The 20,806-nt window shown below is 37.0% G+C and overlaps 1 protein-coding gene across 2 annotated transcripts in view; it reads right to left on the bottom strand.

Moving 5' to 3' along the window:
• Positions 1 to 16,334, bottom strand: part of SH2D1A (SH2 domain containing 1A) — a 25,116-nt gene extending 8,782 nt beyond the window's left edge. The window contains exon 1 of one of the 2 annotated variants that reach the window (XM_017497553.2): positions 15,902 to 16,334. In XM_017497553.2, coding sequence (XP_017353042.1) covers positions 15,902 to 16,038 — 137 coding nt within the window. In that variant the 5' untranslated portion in view covers positions 16,039 to 16,334. The remainder of the gene's footprint in view (positions 1 to 15,901) is intronic. The other variant, XM_017497554.2, reaches the window with a different exon arrangement.
• Positions 16,335 to 20,806: the final 4,472 nt, after the last annotated feature.

Raw genomic sequence — 20,806 nt, 5'->3', positions numbered from 1 at the left:
TGGAGTGCAATGACGCAATCTCGGCTCACTGCAACCTCCACCTCCCAGGTTCAAGCGATTCTCCTGCCTCAGCCTCCTGAATAGCTGGGACTACAGGCATGCACCAGCACGCCTGGCTAATTTTTGTATTTTTAGTAGAGATGGGGTTTCCCCATAATGGCCAGGATGGTCTCGATCTCTTGACCTCATGATCCACCCGCGTCAGCCTCCCAAGGTACTGGGATTACAGGTGTGAGCCACTGTGCCAGGCCTAATTTTTTTATTTCTTTTTTTCTATTTAAACTTTTTCATTAAAAACTAACACATAAATACACACATTAGCCTAAGCCTACAGAGGGTCAGGATCATCAGTATCACTGTCTTCCAGCTCCGCTTCTTATCCCACTGCAAGGTCTTCAAGGGCAGTCACACACCTGGAGCTGTCATCTCCTATGATAACAACGCCTTCTTCTGGAATATCTCCTGAGGAACCTGCTCAAGGCTGTTTTACAGCTAACATTTTTTAATATAAGTAGGAGTAGATTCTAAAATAATGATAAAATGTATAGTACAGTAAATACACAAACCACTAACAGTAATTTGTGATCATTATCAAGTATTGTGTACTGTATGTAATTGTGTTATACTTTTTTTTTTTTTTTGAGATAGTCTCGCTTTGTCACCCAGGCTGGAATGCAGTGGCACGATCTCAGCTCACTGCAACCTCCACCTCCTGGGTTCAAGCAATTTTCCTGTCTCAGCCGAGGCTACAGGCACACACCACCATGCCCGGCTAATTTTTGTATTTTTAGTAGGGATGAGGTTTCACCATATTGGTCAGGCTGGTCTTGAACTCCTGACCTCACGTGATCCACCGGCCTCAACCTCCCAAAGTGCTGGGATTACAGGCGCGAGTCACCATGCCCGGCCTGTGATATACTTTTATACAGCTGACAGCATGGTCTGTTTGTTATTACCAATGTCATCACAAATACACAAGTGATGTGACATTACAATGGCTACAACATCAGTAGGTTATAGGAATTTTTCAGCTCCATTATAATCTCATGGGACCACCATTGTATATGCTGTTCGTCATTAACAAAAATATTACTATATTGCACATGACTGCATTACAATATGACTCTATATTATAAATGAAGTGATAGCAAAACAATATGAATTAAAAACAAGTACTGCTTGTTTTTATTACACTTTTGTGGAAGAGCAAGTCTAAAATGCTGTAAACTAGGACTATCTCCAAAGTGCCTTAGTTGTAATTTTATTTTCCTAAGAGCAGCTTATCCTTTTAAATGGGGTAAATATTCTCTCCCATTACTCGGTTTATATCTATATTGTATATCTGTCTAATTGGTTTCTACTACATGCCAAGAGTTTTACATGCTGTATTAGTCTGCTTGGCTGCCATAACAAAATACCACACATTGAATGGCATAAATAAAAGAAATCTACTTTTTCACAGTTCTGGAGCATGGGAAGTCCAAGATCGAGGTGCCAGCAACATAGGTTTCATTTTGAGCCCTCTTCTCTTGGCTTGTGAGTAGCTGACCGCTTGCTGTGTGCTCACACAGCCTTTTCTCTTGTAATAAGGCCCCCAATCCTATCAAAGTAGAGCCCCACTGTTATGACCGCATTTATCCTTAATTACCTATCTCCAATTACAGTCACATTGGAGGTTAGAGCTTAAACATATTTTGGGGGAACACAATTCATTCTAGATCATTCCACTCTTGACCCCCAAAACTCATGTCCTTCTCACACTTATACCATCCCAATGACCTCACAAGAAATTAACTCATTCTAGCATCAACTTAAAACCTAAAATCCAAAGTCTCATCTAAATAAAATTAGATATGGGTGAGACTAGCAATATTATTCATCTTGAGGCAAAACTTATTTTCACCTGTGAAACTATGAAACCAGATAAGTTGTGTGCTTCCAAAATATAATGGTGCTACAGGAAGAGGATACACATTTCCATTTCAAAAGAGAGAAATTGGAAGAAATAAAGGAGTCACAGGTCCCAAGCAAGTCCAAAACCTAGCAAGGCAAACTCCATTAGCTCTTAACGCTGAAGAATAATCTTTGATTCAACGCTCTGCCCTTCAGGTTCACTGGAAAAGCAGCATCACCCTCCCAGCTCCATAACGTGGCCACATCCTGTAGCTAGGGTGATGGCCCCACCCATATGGCTCTGTTGGATGTCAATCTCACTTTTTGAAACCAGCGTAGAGGCAGCACTACCCTCTAGGCCTGTGCACTCTGGGCCTGTAGTAGGAATGGCAGCCCTGGTGATCTCAGAATCGCCCTCAGGGTCATTCTTCCCTTTTCTTGAAGGATAAAGCATGTTTGCAGACAAATAACTATACCATACTGTCCTGTTCCCTTTGGTCCAAACTGGTAATATTTCTGCTGCTTTTATCCAAACTCTATTACTAACTTCTGCTGAGATGGCTGGTTAACATAATAGGTATTCTTAAGGAGTGATAGGTAGTCCAGCCACACCCTTAGTGTTACCTCCAGAACAAGCTTCCTCATTTATTGCAATACACATAGGCTCAGAATTTTCCAAATGTTTAAGTTCCAGTGACTTTTTGCTTAACAATTCCTTCTTCAATTCATCTCTCTCCTTTTGCATTTTACCATAAGCAATCAGAAGGAACTGAGTCACTCCTTCAATATTTCGCTTAGAAATCTCCTCAGATAAATAGTCAATTTTACCACTCAACAAATTCCACCTTCCGGAAAATACTAGAACACAGTATTTTGTGGAAGTTCCTTACCATTTATAACAGGGAACACCTTTCTCCCAGTTTGCAGTAACATGTTCCTGATTTCCATCTGAGACCTCATCAGAATAACCTCCAATATCCATAGTTCTACCAACATTCTGTTCACAGCAGTCTATGCTTTTTTCTAGCATACACCTCAAAACTCCTCCAGCCTCCACTCATTACCAAGTTCTAAAGCCACTTCCACATTTTTAGGTATTGGTTACCTAAAAATGGTACTCCTTAGTACCAAAATCTGTATTGGTCTGTTCCGGCTGCCATAACAACATACCATAGACAGGGTGGCTTAAACAACCAAAATTTATTTCTCAAAATTCTGGAGGCTGGGAAGTCCAAGATCAAGGTGCTAGTAAGGTAAGTTTCATCTGAGGCCTTTTCTCTTGGCTTGTAGGCAGCTGTGTTCTTGCTGTGTGTTTATATGACCTCTTCTTTGCATGTGCATTCTTCCTCTTCTTTGCATGTGCATTCTTCCTCTTCTTATAAGGTCACCAAATCTAACAGATTACGGCCCCATCCTTATAATCTCATTTAACCTTAATTACCTCCTAGAGGTCCTATCTCCAAATACAGGTATATTGGAAGTAAGGATTTAAACATTTAGGAGGAAAAAAAGTTAAGTTTATATCACATGCATTATTGCCTTTGGACCCCACAAAAATCCTATTCACTTTATATTGCAAAATTTATTTTATAGAAGAGGAAACTGAGACTTTGAGATGTTAAGTAACCAAAGTTAGACTAGAGATTAAGCAGCAAAGATGGGATTTGAATCAGGCCCATTTGACTCTAGAGCCCCAGTTCCTGATCCCCACACTGGAATGGATATAGATTATGTATTATATATGTAATGCTACTTAATTTGCCTAATAAATTTTTATTTCATAAAACAGTAAGGTAAACTTTATAATGAATTGTTTCAGATTTTGAATGTGAATCTAAATCAACATGGTTTTATTTAATACATTTCCTGATTGCCATTCTTGGGCACAAGCTTGGGTCAATAGAGATATTTGGTTAGGACAGATGCTTTTTCTTCTAATGGTGTCTTGCTCTCTCACCCAGGCTAGAGTACAGTGGGGTGATCATAGCTTATTGCAGCCTTGCTCTCCTGGAATTCAGTGATCCCCCTGCCTTCACCTCTCAAGTAGCTGCCACTACAGGTGCACACTGCTGTGCCTAGCTAATTTTTTTTTTTTTTTTTTTTTTTTTTTTTTTTTTTTTGGGTTTTTTTTTTTTTTTTTTTTTTTTTAGTTTCTGTAGAGACAGGGTCTTGCTCTGTTGACCATGATGGTCTTGAACTTCTGGCCTCAAGCTATCCTCCCACCTAGACCTCCCAAAGTGGTAGGATGACAGGTGTGAGCCACCACACCTAGTCAGGACACACACTGAACTCTGGTTAAAATCAATACGTTTACAAGCAGAGGGTTATGCTTGACTTGTTGATCACGTTTATCATTAATCTCCTTTGGAAATGAAAGTATGTAAATATGTGAATTAAATTACTATATCTTTCATCAATATCCATCAGGACTGATTACCTAAAGGACAAAAAATATCCGAAACACAGTAATCAGATTTATGTGATTCGTGACACTGGACAAAAGGCCATTTAACTACTGATGTGGATTATATGATGTTTTCTTATGAAGGACGGCCAGAATATGTAGATCATATATAAAATAGCTTGATATATGCCTATATATAATATGCTGAATAAATATACAATATTACAATGTTAAAGTCTTTTGTCTTTTTAAATACTTGAAATCTACCTCAAAACCCACTGACTTCAGCAAGTACTCTATGGGGAATAAGGCAAGAGCTTTGATTTCTATTTTTCACCATGGGAACTCAAAACATAAGCCTTTAAGTGATTTTCTTAAAGCCACATAGCAAAATCAAGATGGAAGCAGTGAAACAGCATAGGTTCTTAGTTCCATTTTCCCTATGGGAAATGACTAACAGCAAAAATTCAGTATCATAAGGGTGATGTGGAGATGCATTATTTAAAATCTCAGCAACAATGTAAGCAGAATGGTAAGCAACCAGTTTTCCACTTTCTAAAACAGTGGGTCTCTAAAAAATACAATGACTATCTCCCTACTATCATTCAGACTTATTTAGTCAAAGTAAAGGAGTCTGTTTTGAGAATTGTTTCCTAACGAATCTGATCTTATCTCACTTTCAGTTAAGCAGCAGGAACCTGAGTACCACTTCAAAAGTTCTAACCTCCTTCAGTCTCTGAACAACCTGGTGTCAATGGCACATAAAACTTCTGATGATTAACTCATATAATATTAACAATTTCTCCCACAACTCCTCCAATTTCTGAATGAGCAAAATTGTTTCACCCCTCAAATAGGACGGCAGTTTATGTCTTTCACTTTCAAGTTACTGAAGTAACTGACCGAGGATCCCCTGTAGTCAACTCCTACTATAATATGTCATGGATGGAAGAGATCTAAAACAGTGCAACTCAAATTGCATTCCCAGGATAACAGCATCAACATCACTGGGAGCTTGTTAGAAATGTAGACTCTCAGGCCCCACCCAGTCCTTTTAAATCAGTTTCTGGATTTTAACAAGATGCCCAGGTGATTTGCATGAACATTAAAGTTACAGAAGGACTGAATAAAATACAAAGAGAATGCCCACATCTCATTGGGAATATTGATGGCAACTTCCCTTATGTCAACCTGGCTTTTTCCACCCGCCCAGGGTACTTCTATGCCACCTCCTCCATAGTCATTCAGTCTATACTTTAAGAATGCTGTTTTATTTTATTTTCCTATTTGATTACCCTTTATTCCTTTCTCTTGCCTGATTGCCCTGGCCAGAACTTCCAATACTATGTTGAATAAAAGTGGTGAGAGAGGTATCCTTGTCTTGCGTCAGTTTTCAAAGGGAATGCTTCCAGCTTTTGCCCATTCAGTATGGGTGGTTTAACAGGCTGTGGTTTAATGGGCAGTGGGTTTGTCACAAATAGCTCTTATTATTTTGAGATACGTTCCATAAATACCTACTTTACTGAGAGTTTTCAGCATGAAGCATTAATAGCCTACCAACCAAAAAATGCCCAGGACCAGACGAATTCATAGCCAAATTCTACCAGAGGTACAAAGAGGAGCTGGTACCATTCCTTCTGAAACTATTCTCAACAACAGAAAAAGAAGGACTCCTCCCTAACTCATTTTATGAGGCCAGCATCATCCTGATATCAAAACCTGGCAGAGACACAACAATTTTATTTTAATATAAGCTGAAGCTTTGTCAATTATTTCAGTCTTCATAGGACAGTGTTTCTGAACCATTTTTTTCTTTCTTCCCCAAAAAGATTTCAGTTTTATTTTCCATAGCTTCTATTATAAACCAGTAATTTTGCAATATAAAATTAAACTAAAATATTGAATATGCTTTTTCAAACAAAACATACCCTGTCCCTGTCCATGAAAAATCACTGTTCAAACTGGCAAGTTATATAACAAGAGCTATAAAATCATACATATTTTTGACTGCATAACCTTGCTTATCTTCATACACTCCAAGGAAACAAGTCAAGAGGAAAAAGCAATTTGACAAACATTTTCATACTAGCTCAATTTTAATAGTGAAAAAATGGGACTAACCTAATATGAGCAATAAGTAATAATTACTCAAAGTAAGGGAATTATTTTTGGATATAACCCCAAAAGCACAGGCAACAAAAGCAGAAAAATAGATACATGGGATTACGACAAACTAAAAGGCTTCTGAACAGCAAAGGAAACAATCAACAGAGTGAAGAGACAACCTACAGAATGGGAGAAAATACCTGCAAACCACACATCTGATAAGGGTTTAATATCCAAAATATATAAGAAACTCAAATTAATAGAAAGAAAACAAATAATCCTATTTAAAAATGGGCAACGGACTAAAATAGACATTTCACAGAAGAAGATACACAAATGACCAACAGGTATGTGAAAAAATGCTCAACCTCACTAATCATCAGAAAAATGCAAATGAAACCACAACAAGAAATCATTTCACACCTGTTAGGATGGCTATTATAAAAAAAGAAGACAAGAGAGGATGAAGAGAGAAGGGAACCCCTGCACACTGTTGGTGGGAATATAAATTAGTACAGCCATTATAGAAAATGGCATGAAAGTTTATCAAAAAATTAAAGATAGAACTACCATATGATCCACTGCTGGGTATGTATCAAAAGCAAATGAAATCATCATGTCAAGGAGAAATCTGCACTTTCATGTGTATTACTCACAATAGCCAAAATATAATGCAATCAACCTACGTGTCTATCAACAGATGAAAGGATAAAGAAAATATGATGTATATACACAATGGAATACTATTCAGCCTTAAACACAAAGGAAATCTTGTCATTTGTAACAATATGGATGAATATGGAGGACATTATGTGAAGTGAAAAATAAGCCATGTGCAGAGACAAATACGGTATAGTCTCACTTATACATGGGATCTTAAAAAGTTGAACTAATACCAGCAAAGAGTAGAATGGTGGCTTACTACCAGGGGCTGGTGGGGACAGTGCAGGGTGGGGATTTGGAAATTTGGGTCAAAGGATAAAACATTTCAGTTAGGAGGAAAAGTTCAAGAGATCTGTTGTACAACATGGCAACTACAGTTAAAAACAATGTTTGTACTCTTGAAAGTTGATAAGAGAGTAGATTTTAAGTGTTCTCATCACAAAATATAAGTATGTGAGGTAACGCCTGTGCTAATTATCCCAATTCGACTACTACACATGTATACATATTTCAAAGCATCATGTTGTACATAATACATACATACAATTTTTATTTGTCAATTTAGAAATAAATATATAAATTAGAGAAAAATAATGGAATCATAGCAGAAACAATGGTTCAAAATTAAACTTTCTCTGTCAAAGGTGAGGGTTTAAAATATGATGCTGGCTGGGAACGATGGCTCACACCTGTAATCCCACACTTTGGGAGGCTGAAGTGGGCGGATCACAAGGTAAGGAGTTCGAGACCAGCCTGGCCAACATAGTGAAACCCTGTCTCTACTAAAAATACCAAAAAGAATTGTAATCCCAGCCATTCAGGAGGTTGAGGCAGGAGAATCACTTGAACCTGAGAGGTGGAAGTTGCAGTGAGCTGAGATCGCTCCACTGCACTCCAGGCTGGGTGACAGAACAAGACTCCATGTCAAAAAATATAAATAAGTAAATAAAAAAATAAAATATTATGTCAAAATTCAAAGGTATAAGAGTCCTAGATTTTCCCAAAAACTTTAAGTACATGAACTATGTTGACATAAAATGATAGTATGTGTAAAAAGTGGACACAAGGAGATGCCACTCTAATTACAACTATTCAAAACTGTCTGTCTCTGTGTGTATATAAACTAGAAGTAAATTTTAACATAAATGCATTCTTGCATGTTATTTTTCATATAGTTATTTCAGTGACTAATTTTTTTAAGAAAAAGAAGCAGAATTATAATTCGGAGCCTTACAAAACTAGCCTAAGCAGATCACAACTCATAAAAATATAATTCATTTTTTTAAATTGTTACATCCGTTTTACGATTATATTTCCTCTGACTCCCTCCATTAATACAGACAAACCAACAATGTAGTGTAATTTTAACTTCCTTCCCTCATTTAAGCTTCTTTGGACTTTTTGATAATCCTAGAATTTAAAATGTATCACTCCAAATAATTCAGAAAATGAATACTTGTTAAAGAACAGTGTTTTATCATTGCCATTAATTTATTTTAATTACTATAAAGCATGCGTTAATCTAGTCTCTACTGATATTGAAATTTGTCTTTATTTCATCAAAAGTTGTCCCTAACTGTTAAAAAAAAAAAAACTGTTCAGGTTAGAAATGGACAAGAAGCAATCAACCTGACTTATTTCTTATTTTCTTAATGGGTCAGTATTGGGGACAGATCCTTGTTTAGAACTGACAAAACCACATCAATTCCTTTTTTAATACCACTTCAAGGACTACACAAAAGAAAAGTTTAGCTGCATCTGACTTCTTCATGACACTGCAAATAAAGCAAGCCAGTACCTATGCCTTCTATGTCTATACAAACTAATGCCACATACCAAATTCAAGACACAACTATAATGATTTTTAACAGATGTTTCAGAACTTATGTATCCAGAGGAATAACCTACACAAAGCAATTATTACTGAGACTATACTCTGATTCAAGAGCTCTCCAAACGTCTAATGACCCAAACTTTATTCTTTCAGAGAGAATTCTGATTTTTGAAACAGTTGAAAGTCATTCAACTTCAAGTCTAAGAGTAAAACTATGTGATATTTTGATGAGTCACAAAAATAAATATAATCACTTCTTCCTCTAAACTTCCATATCAAGTTTTTTTTATGTATACTTATGATGGTCTAACTTTGTATGATGATTATAGAGCTTTTATTTATATTAATAAACACATATTACATGTTAACTTTACAAATATTATCTCATGCAATAATCATCATAATAACCCTGTGAGCACACTCTCATTATCACCATCTGCCATTTTACAGGTAAACCTGAGGCACAGAAAGTTTAAGTAATTTGCCCAAGGTAAAATAGCTAGTTAAGGGTCAGAGCTGGGATGCATACCCAGAGATCTGGCTGGAAGATCTGGGCTCTTAACCATCATTCTAGGCTGCCCCTCTCTTATACTAGAGGGAATGTATTAACAAATCGGTCTTTAAGACAATTCCAAAAGCACAATTGTCAAAAAGGGAGGGAAGCTGCTTAGACAGTTAGATAGAAGGAATAAGTTCCAGTGTTCAGTCACACAGTAAGGTGACAACATCTTATGTGTTTTTAAATAGCTAGAAGAGAGTACTTGAAATATTCCTAACACAGAGAAATGATAAATGCTTGAGATGATAAATATCCTAAATACCCTGATTTGATCATTACACAATGCATACATGTGTTGAAACATCACAGCATACCCCATAAATATGTACAATTATTATGTATCAAAAAAAATTTTTAAATACCATTGGGGCTACATTACATTTATTAATAAACTAAGAATGAATTGCCATCTTTAAATAATTTAGTCTTCCCTTCCCATAACATGGTATGTCTCTCCATTTATAATTTTTTCATTTATATCTATCAATCAAGTTTTATAGTTTTCTTTCTGTATGTCTTATACATTTTTTGTTATTTCTAGTTATTGTGTGTACGAATGTTTATGCCAATTTTTAAAAATCATAAATGGGATCTGTTTCCACTATATTTTCTGTTTCATAGGAAAGCCACTGATTTTATGTACTCTTCTTGTATTTGTCCAGTGTGCAGAATGCACTTATTAATACAGATAGTTCTTTTTAAGTTTATCCTTTTTTAAAAAATACATCAAGTTTCTTTTCACTGAGGTACATATGTGCTCTCACATTTCTTCCCTTCTCACCCTCAATGTAGACAGCCATTGGGAAAGTTCTGACCACCCGCTGGGATTGTTTGATGGTGATAAGAGAAGAACTAATCTAAAGTATTTAAAATAATTAACTAAAAAAATAGTTTATTTCCATAGTTGGCATCCTTCTAGACATCTCTGCCTTTGTCTACTACTTATCTGATGGTAGATTTGGAAGAAGAAATACTGTTATAATTCTTCAGCTTCAAGGACACATAATGAAGTCATTTGACATATATGTCTTTAGATCAAAGCATAATTATCTTTTTGTCCTTTAAGTTTTAAAGGGACAACCGGGAATAAAGTGCCTATCAAACAACTGAGTTGGAGAAATGGGGGAGGAGCAGTGATGAAATAAAATTCCAGTTTATCAGTTGTAATAAAGGGGAACAGTGTGGCAAAGAACTTGAAATTACAACTTAACTTCACTTAGTGAGAAATTACAATTTAACTTACATTTCATTTTTGAATTCAATTGGCTATGTGGCTTGGTGCCACATTTATTTTCATGATAACTTAAGCCAGCAACATTATTTTCGATTTCCTGAATAGAATCCAGTGGCAAAGTGAGCCTGAAAGGCAGCCTAGGATTAAGTTTGCCACATATAAACCACCAAATGGACAATTCATGGCAAATAAACTAAGTACTGACTCTGGCTGACAATGTAAAATTAAAGTTGCAAGACTAGTCTGAAGACATAATTTAGCTTAAGCAAAGGGGGTATCTGGGTTGATCTCTTTCCTGTTCTCCCTACCTGGCCTCTTCCCTTCAGCTCCCTTCACTGCCCTTCTTCTCTCAGTGGACAGCTCCAGCCAACCTCTCTTCATCACTTTCTACCCTTTCCAACCTCTGGTAACTATCATTTTACTCTCTTTCTCCATATGACTGGGGAATCCCACTACAGGGTATCTATCGAAAGGAAAGGAAATCAATCTATCAAAGGGATACTTGTGCCCACACATTTATCACAGCAGTATTTACAGTAGCCAAGATATGGAAGAGTCCAAAAACAGATGAATGGATAAAGAAAACGTGCTATGTATATACAATTGAATACTATCTAGCCATTAAAAAGAATGAAATCCTATTATTTGCAGCAACATACATAGAACTGGAAGTCATTATGTGAAGTGAAATAAGCCAGGCACAGAAAGACAAATATCATGTGTTCTCACTCGCATGTGAAAACTAAAACACTTGGTCCAATGGAATGTTTTAACTTAATAAAATGATTCTAGATTTCATTTTTAAGAACCAGTGGATAAGAATAGCAAATAATTTTTAAAATATATTAAAACATTATCATACTATAGTGCTATCAGTACAAGAATAAATGGATCAATTGAGACAGATAGTCCAGAAACAGTAACTGTTATATATAAGAATTTAATTTAGGGTAAAGTAGGCTGGCAAATCAATGAAGAATGGAGATTGTATTTATAAATTATATTGGGACAATTGCTAGATATCTGAAAACAAAATCAAATTAGATCCTTTATCCACATCAAAATAAAACTCCAAATGGAATTAAAGAGGTAAATGTAAACTAACAAAACCATAAATTTAAAATAAAAACTGAAGTGAAGTTTTATGACATATCTCAAGGGGAAGGGACTTCCTAGCCAAGGAAGAAATGAAACACAAAGAAAACTAGTGACATATTTGACTACTAAAAAGTTTGATTTTTGTATGGGTCAAAAAAAGTAAGAGCAAACACCAAACTTAGAAAAGATACCTTGCAACAGATTAAGGATTAGTTTATATATACATAAACTAAGAATTAGTTTCTATACACACACACACACACACACATAAATTTACAATGTGTTAAAAAAAAGGTATGATTCAACTGGTTAAATAAGAAAAATACATAAAAAGCCAAATCGTGTGAAGAAATACAACAGTTTAACAACCATATAAAATGACAGTCACTAACCAAAGGAATATAAAATGTGATAAATAAAGCAACAGAGTGTAAATATAAAATAAAGAATGACATGCCAAATTTCAAGGGAAAATTGTATTAACTACAATACCCATTTCTAGTGAGGATGTAGTGAAATGGACACTCATGAATTACTGGTGAGCATGTAGACTGGAATAACCATTTAGGAAAAATATCTCATGATAATGTATATATCAAGAATCCTAAGCTGTTTATGTTTTCTGACCTAGAAATTCTACATTGGAAATTCATTATAATGAAATACTCATAAATACAAGGAAATTTTAATGTACTGAAATATGAATCCTGATGGAATTTATAATAACAAAAATATGGAATGATCCAAATGTCTAAAAGTAGGTGACTGGTTAAGCAAGATATGGTATTATTTTTTGCTAGCTGGCTGGCCTACCATGCAGCCATCAAAAATAACGTCTTAAAGTCATTTCTAAGAACATTATATATGAGTATACTTTTTTCATGTTAAGTGGGAAATGGAAAATGTGGCAGAATGCAATTATAAGAGCACACATGTTCAAAAAGAAATTCATCTTATTAAAATATAGAAGAAAATTCACTTTATTTTTTAGTAATAGTTGTCTTTAGGTTATAAAACTATAGATGTTTTTCCCTAATTTCTATTACCTATATTTTTCTAATTTTCTATAATGAATAGGTATAAGAAACTATTTTTAATAGACTTACACAAAAATCTATATTTATTTAGAGAAAATAATTAAAAGAAAAACATCACTTAAAATGAAGGTAAGCAAGCCTATAAATGGAAAACTAACTCCTTTACTCCTTTATGAAGGAGTTCAATTTTCAATTTTCTAAATCAGAACAGAAGAAAAGGCCATATCTGAAAGCCATGACTAGGAGGTTCAGAACTGGGGAAATGGGCAAGCATCATTTGAAAGTACAGTTTAAAGAACAGTTTGAAAGGCATATGAAATGTGTTATCTCTATAATAAAAATATAAAAACTCAAATTAAATATCAATTTAATTTATTAAATTTATTAAATTTATATAAAATATAAAAGCTCAATTAAATCTTTCTTGGCTAATAGGAGTACACAAAAGAACGAGAAACCATTCTGAGTAAACCCTACAATCAATGCATGTTTATCAGCTATACCTTGTTGTCTATGTGCATATGACACCACTTATATTGTTATTTCGACTGCATATCATAAGCATAAGTGTTTTGTTTTAAAATGAGTACACGGTTTATATCTAAACAAAATCTGATTTTATCATTACAGTGTAGCACCAAAAAGAGGAAATGAAATGTTTATGTTTGTCAAAAAGGACTCTCAACTCAAAAACCTTGAGAAACTGATAAAAGGCAATGTATCCTTGTATCTTCCCTCTGCAGCACATTCTGGCTGTCACTCTAACAGTCTCATAAGACTTTGAGGCCCCAGTGTACCATTTGAAAGGCACCATAAGGGAACTCCCAATTTGCCCAGTATTTTCCGCTACTTTACAAGGAGGTTTTCATGGAGAACTAAGGGTCATAAAAACTGCATTTATGCAAGATTCACTTTGGGCAAAAACTTAAATGCTTGAGAACTTCTCATCTGCCTAAGTTAATTCCTTATGTGGTCTATCTAGGCAAAAGGCTAAAAAGTTGTCCTTCTGTCTTACATATTGTACTGAAGGCAATCTTTTGCAGAAGCTAAGATACACAATACTATTCCTGTTTTATAAATATGGAAACTGAGACCCAGAGAATTTGAGTCACTTTCCCAGAGTCCACACCCTAACCCCTTGATGTCCATTCAGTTTCTTACAGTAAAGAACAGAATTTGCCTTGACACTTTGTTGATTCAAAAATATTTGCTGAGTGCCTACTATGTGTTCCTGTGTTCCTGATGATGGAGACAATGTCCCCGCCCTCATGGAGGTTATATTTTTGCAGGAGAGTCCAGCAATAAGTAGGTAAGTAAGCAAGTTATCAGATAGTTTAAAGCTCTTTGAAGAAAAGTAGAGATGGAGTGAGTGTATCAAGGACAGGGAGAGAGCAGTTGTTCTAGATAGGTGGTCAAGCAAGTCCTCTCTGAGGGAGGAGACAGTTGAACAAACATGTGAACTAAAGGTATTTTTGGCAGAAGGAACAACAAGCGCAGAAATCCTAAGTGGGGGCATTTTTTAGGAGCTTGAGAAATGGCCAGGAGCCCAGTGAGGCTGAAGCCTTAGGTGTATCTTGACTCTCACTGTACCCTGTTGTCCCTCCGCTGCCCAGACTTGTTTTGTACTTTCTTTTTCACCTTTGGGTTAAGGAGCATGTTATCTCCTTTGTCAGCTTCCCTAAAGCAGTACCTTTCACCCACCCACTCACTCCACCTTCTTTCAATGAGAAAAGAGCCTAAGAATCCTAGCTGGTTTTCTTTGCCCTTCCCTAGGTTCCACATGGAAGCAATAATGATATAAGCAAAACATAAAGATTCAAGCCCAAGACAATCAATAGCTTCCACATATTTCCCTTGAAGCCTTTATGAAAAATGTATTTAGAGCATGACAGGAGAGCTGCCACAAACAAGGCTTGACCATTTTTAAAAACCAATATACAGTGAAAATCCTCTAACACCAGCATCAGGATAATCTTTCTTCACAGACCCATAAGGTATTTCAAACTCTTATAGTGTATCATCAGATGCTGAACTTACTACCAAGCATTTAACCTCATTTGGTTTCTGTCTAGAACCTACTATGCAGGGTTGTTGTTTTCATGGATTTTTTTTATTCTGCTGACAATAATGCTTGAGCTAGCTAGGTACTTCCTTAGAAATGCCCCCATGATTCCTAAAAGAAATCAACTGAAAAGAGAAGATCTAATAATAATATATCTTTGGTATTATTCAATGGATAAGAAAACTGGGGGACTGAAAGGTTAATTTGCCCAGGTCACAAGACTAACATCTGACTAGCACAGGACTGCCTGACTCTGCAGCTCTGGAGCAAAGATGCAGGTGAATTTGATTCAAAATGAAGCCTTAGACTGAGACATGCCTAGGCAACGGGCAAAGTTGAATCACAACAAGGGTGTTTTCCCTCCATTCCCTTTAAGACTGCTGTGAGTCCTAATGTTTATCAAGAAGGATCCTATTTCTGAAATCCCCTGCCCCACCCCTCACAGACACTACTTTTCTAAAGAATGCTACATCAGCAGATCCAGACAGATGATTTTACTCTCACACATCCCCCTCCTCTCTCAGCATCTTGAGCTAACTGGCATTGCATTCTTAAAGTAATTGACTGTTTCTTAATCTGCCTCCTCTCTCTGAATGTCATGCTCTTTCTTTGGGGTGACACTTCAAAAGTCATTTAAAGAAAGCTAGAGTAAGGAGCCACCCGATAGGAGTTAAAATGGAAGTTGGGAGCCTGGGTCTTTCTTGGAGCAAAGGTAAACTTTAGACCACATTTCACCACGCTAAAGGGCATTCTCTGCAGCTGCTCCAAAAGCCCCTGGTGAGGGCCTTCTGGAGTGCAGGAGGCCCAGGGAATGAAATCCCCAGCGAGGGACTCAGGCGAAAGTGTGTTCCCTCACGGCCCTGGACTAGAGATGAGGGTGGGCCATGAAGGAGGCCTCAGCAAGCTGCTAACGCCGGCGCCCTTGCCCGCCTCAGCCTCCACCCTGGCCTCAGCTGCCAGTGCCCACCATCCACATGCTCAGCAGGTCCCTGCCTGCCACATAATACTCACAGCACACACAGGCAGTACACGCCTGGCACGCTTTCGCTGTCTCTCAGCAAATAGCTGCCATCCAGCCCAGTGGCTAGCAGGAGCTTCTCGCCGGTCTCCCTGCTGATTTTGCCATGATACACAGCCACTGCATCCATGGCCTGGTGGACTCTCGGGCAGGCCAAGGAGGAGGATTGTACAAGGAAGATGCTGCTGCTACTGCAGCCAGGCACAAATCAACCACCTGACTCCCAGCTCAGCCAGATGTGCAAAAAAGAGAGAAGCACCCAAACAACAGGATGTTGTCTACTTGCCTTAAACCTCTTCCCACACTTCAATTAAAACCAGCTCAGCAATTCAGTAGCTTGGTTTAATTGAGCTTGCCAAGGGCTTCTATCTCCTGCCCCGCAACACAGGGTTCTTACAGAGGGGGGGGAAATTGGAAGAAGGATTTTACAAGATTTGAGCTGTACTGCAAACACACACCCTTGCGCGCAGACAGGGATGCTTAGTAATGCTTCTGTTCTTGCAGATTGCTCAGAGGCCACCAGGAATAACTTAGCTCAACTAGCCGGTAAGGAGTTGATGATAAAGGCAAGTTATACATGTCTCTGTCGGTATGTGGACCCATCATATAGGGCAGAAACATACTGACAGAATGAAAGGACCAAAAGCTCTGAGAACAAAACACTAATAGTTTTATCAGTACTGTCATTATGCAATCATTACTGAACATGGCCATGAAGACTCCTATAGAATCAGACATAGTAGATGAACAGTGAACTTTGGGCAAGTTCTTTTTCTCCTTCTTCCTTCTACCTTGTCCAAGGTCCCAAAGTGCTAGTTGAGATACAAAAGTCAGAATGCACATCCAAAGATGTTCCATATTTATCTATTTGATGGGCTTTAGATGAGACAATGTAACATTTAACTGGTGATTTGTCTTTATGCGGATTTGTATGTGCCCTTTGGTGTATAAGGCCCACCTTTCAGCATTTTGTCCAAAAAATCTGTTTTAAATCATTTGCAAGCATTGATAATTTTGTTGTAACTTTTATTGTCTGTTGTTTCTAGAAACTGTTGTTTCTTCGATTGATGCTAAACTGTCTTTAATATTTTAAAACCTTTCAACCTTCATTTTCTTCTCTGAAATAAAGCATTGCTTCTATTTCAAAATGTGCTAGGTAATATTTCCCCAAAACTTCTTGCATTTTCACTAGAGTAAGAATTTATTGCTGAAGCTGAATGGTCTTATACATGTACCTTTAGATTATGTAAAGTACTTTTAAAATTGGAATTAAAATAGCTGAAGCTATGTCATCTATTATATGCTTTCTGCAACTTCAGTGTGTTCTTTGAGAATATGGCAATGCTGGGAGCTCAATAGGGAGAACAATACTTAATTCCTCACGTGTCTTACCAATGGATTGCATGTACAGAGCTGACTTGCACCAAAGGCAGATATTTGCTCTTCATCTACTAGGGTTAAGAAAAATCCTCTAAGATTTCAGTGGTAGCTGGTAGCAACTTTTCTTCTTGATTGAAGAGTGCCCAGCCTTAGTATGCAAAGTATAACATAAATCTCCTGCAGTCATTTTCAGCATTAAGATTTAAAAAAAAAAATTCAAGGTGATATTGGGGATGGCTCTGGGGAATTGGGCCGATATTATCTTATCATCTTCCTTTCTCACATGTTTTTGACCAATTCTACTTACCCCTTTTCACGCTTTGGATCAAGGGAGAAATTAATCTGATATGTGAATGCATACTACAACATTAAGGATTTGAAAGGTTGTCCACCCTGGACACACCGTATTTTGAGCAGGCAAATGGTTAGCCCAGAGGAATTAATCAAAATGGTGGAATTTCAAATAGAAAAGAGGAGACAGGGAAGGGATCCCCTTATATTGGTGCATATGAGCAACTGCCAACCTGTGAGATGAACTGTGAGAGTATTCAGTGTCACATAAGTAAAAACAAAGCCTAACCTTTTTTTGTCTCTTAACAAGTCTGAACAAGTCATCCATACTTAGGAACAGAGCAGCCTGGATCTGACAGCACAAGTGTACCATACATTCTTCTTTTCTTTCTCTGTTTTGTTCCAAGTTGCTAAAATAGCATACCTGTCAAAACAGCCAGGTATGATGGGGTTCAGCACAACTAAAATTGCATTAAAAACTGATAAATTATAAGGCAATAGTACAACTCTCACATCCAGTACCTCATTGTCATCTTATACGCAAGCTGACAGCTGAGCCAGCCCACTAGTGCAATGTTGATGAAAAATACTGACATCTTCACTCTAATGCTACACCATACTAAACCTGACTTTACCAAATTCAAAACTTCACACTGAGCTTGAAGTATAGAGAAAAGAAAAATTGAAATTACTCTCTTCCTTCTCTCTCCCCATACACACAAGAGGAGAGGGGAGAAAATGAAAGAGGGGAACAATGGAGATAGTAGAGGCACCAATGGAGAAAGAGCTAGGAAGAATGGGCCCCAAGTACAAGTATAAACCACTGAGGAGCAGAATTATTTGTTTACTATCTGTCTCCCCCACTAGAACATAAGGTCCATGATGGAGGGATTTTGTGTACTTTGCTTACCACTGTATCCTGTGTCTGGCAAGTAGTAGATGCTACATTTTGTTGTGTGAATGAATGAATGAAATTAATGCTCTGAATAAAAGAAAAAAACTGAAATTCTCTTTTTCACACACACACACAATTGATTCTACATGCCTATGGTCCTCTTTGAAATGCCAAGATGAACTGGAAGGAGCAGTGGTCCAGTAATCAGGAGAGTCGAAATATACACCATGTTTTGCCACTAAATCACTTCTTCTCTCTGAGTCTCATTTTCTCCATCTGTCAAACGGAATTGAACCAGATAACTCCTAAGGTCACTTCTAGCTCTAACATTCTATTCTCTAAACAAAAGCTAAACGTGCTTTAGAGAGAAACAGAGGAGAAATGAATTGAACTTAGTTGTGTACAAGAAGCAAAACCTGTTTCCTCAATCTCCCTCAATAAAGGAAATATATTCATTCTTGGCATTTTATAATAACCTATGGGAAAAAATCATAGAATGGAGGAAGAGAGCTTCACAGTTACAACCTTTTAGAGTATAGATGTCATTTAAATCAAATATAAAAGCATTGAAAGTTTAGAATAACTGCCAGCCAAGGTGGAAAGTATCTTCTTATCCAAACTTGTCAACTCCTGAGGTCTCTGAGAGGTGACAGAATTTTGCATGTGGATGCCCTGTCTGAGGTGCTAATTGTCTTCATTTCGAATGCTCTAGGCTATTCTCAAACCTAGGTAGATTAAAAGAATGATGCCAAGGGCGGTCAGTTTTATAGAGTGGCTCTGACATTTCAAAATCTTTTTCTCTGACCTTTCAAAACTAACTTTGTTCTTTCACTAGCTCATCTATAGGTGTGAATTCTCCTGTGACAGCGTTATGATAGTGCTACCTGTGGTGAGTTTACACATTCTCTTAGCACTTACTAAAATTCACTTCCTTTACAAAAATGATTAAAGAAAAAAACTTTTTTTTAATAAAAAAAAAAAAAGAACACCTCCTTTTGATCATCTCTGGGTTTACCTATGAGGGCAATCTTTCTAAATGTGCTTTTTAACTGAGAAGCCAGAGGCAGGTTGTTGTGTGTGTTTATTTAAGCCTCTCTTAAATATTTTTATTCTTTAAACCAATACTTATGAGCAAGCATCTACCATATGCCAGACATTATAGTAGGTACTTAGGTTACAGAAAAGTACGGTATCTGCCCCTAAGTAGCTCATAGTCTAGTGAAGAAGACAGACAAGCAGACAATTATAACTCACTTAACAAGAGCTGTGATAGAGGAAAGGATGGGGCTCTAGGGACATAGTAGTGGCATATCTAACTCAACTTATATTCTAAACTGCACAATCTATTCGAGATGGCAAGGTTTTTTATCTGTCTGCTATGTACAGGTTTTTTGTTTTTTTTTAATTGCACTAATTTTGCCTCCTTCACGACTCAAAGGAAGTTCTCTCATTATAGCTGAAACTCTGCCTGCTTTTGAGGTTTCATTCTCGGAATAATAGCAACAGCAAATATTTTGTTAACTGCATACTATATTCCAGGCATCCTGCTAAGCACTTTGAATGTATTATCTCATTTATTTATATCAACAACCCTGTGAAGCAAATACTATTATTATTTCCATTTTACCAACAAAGAAACTGAAACTCAGAGAGCCTAGGTAGCCTGTTCAAGGTGGCACAACTGGTCAATGTCAGGCCCAAGATATGAACACAGGCCACTGACTGCAGAGCCTGTGCACTTCACCACTATCCTCTTCTGCCTTCCAACATTAATTCTGAGGTCACTGCACTGGATTGCTCAGGCTTCAGTCTCCTATCTAGCAACTGTAATCTGGACTTCTAGAATATTCTTCTTACATTTCAAGTGTCAACTGGTCCCATGCCCTGACTCATAGCATATCTATATATAACTATATGTCTTACCAAATCAGATATACTATTTTAGCCTTGGTCTCTTTATTTACTATGTCTTGGAAGGGTCTTCAGAGTCAAGGTTTGTTTCCTGGATTTATGGGTCTGGAATCAGGATCGTAAGATCATCCATCCAAAGTAACAAAACACTGAGTAGTCTGGGGTTGGTTGGTTTTGTTTTGTTTTACTTTTAAAGTGATCTGGATATTTTCTCTCCCGGGAAGACCTGGATACACAGTTAAGGTCTTATCACCGCATTCTCCTTTTTGAACCTTTTCTACACCAAATGAGGGCCACTCCTCACTAGTTTTTATCTTTTCCATGAAGATAAATGTGATGGCATATGCAATGTGCCTGGAGCCTAACAGATACATAAGATTATTTTTTCCTACTAGCCTGTGAACTCCCAGAAGACAGGGAT

This window comes from Cebus imitator, unplaced genomic scaffold (assembly GCF_001604975.1).
Source record: "Cebus imitator isolate Cc_AM_T3 unplaced genomic scaffold, Cebus_imitator-1.0 Scaffold232, whole genome shotgun sequence".
Classification (NCBI taxonomy): Eukaryota; Metazoa; Chordata; class Mammalia; order Primates; family Cebidae; genus Cebus; species Cebus imitator.
Note: the sequence above shows the minus strand (reverse complement) of the source record. Positions and strands in the feature narration are given on the sequence as shown.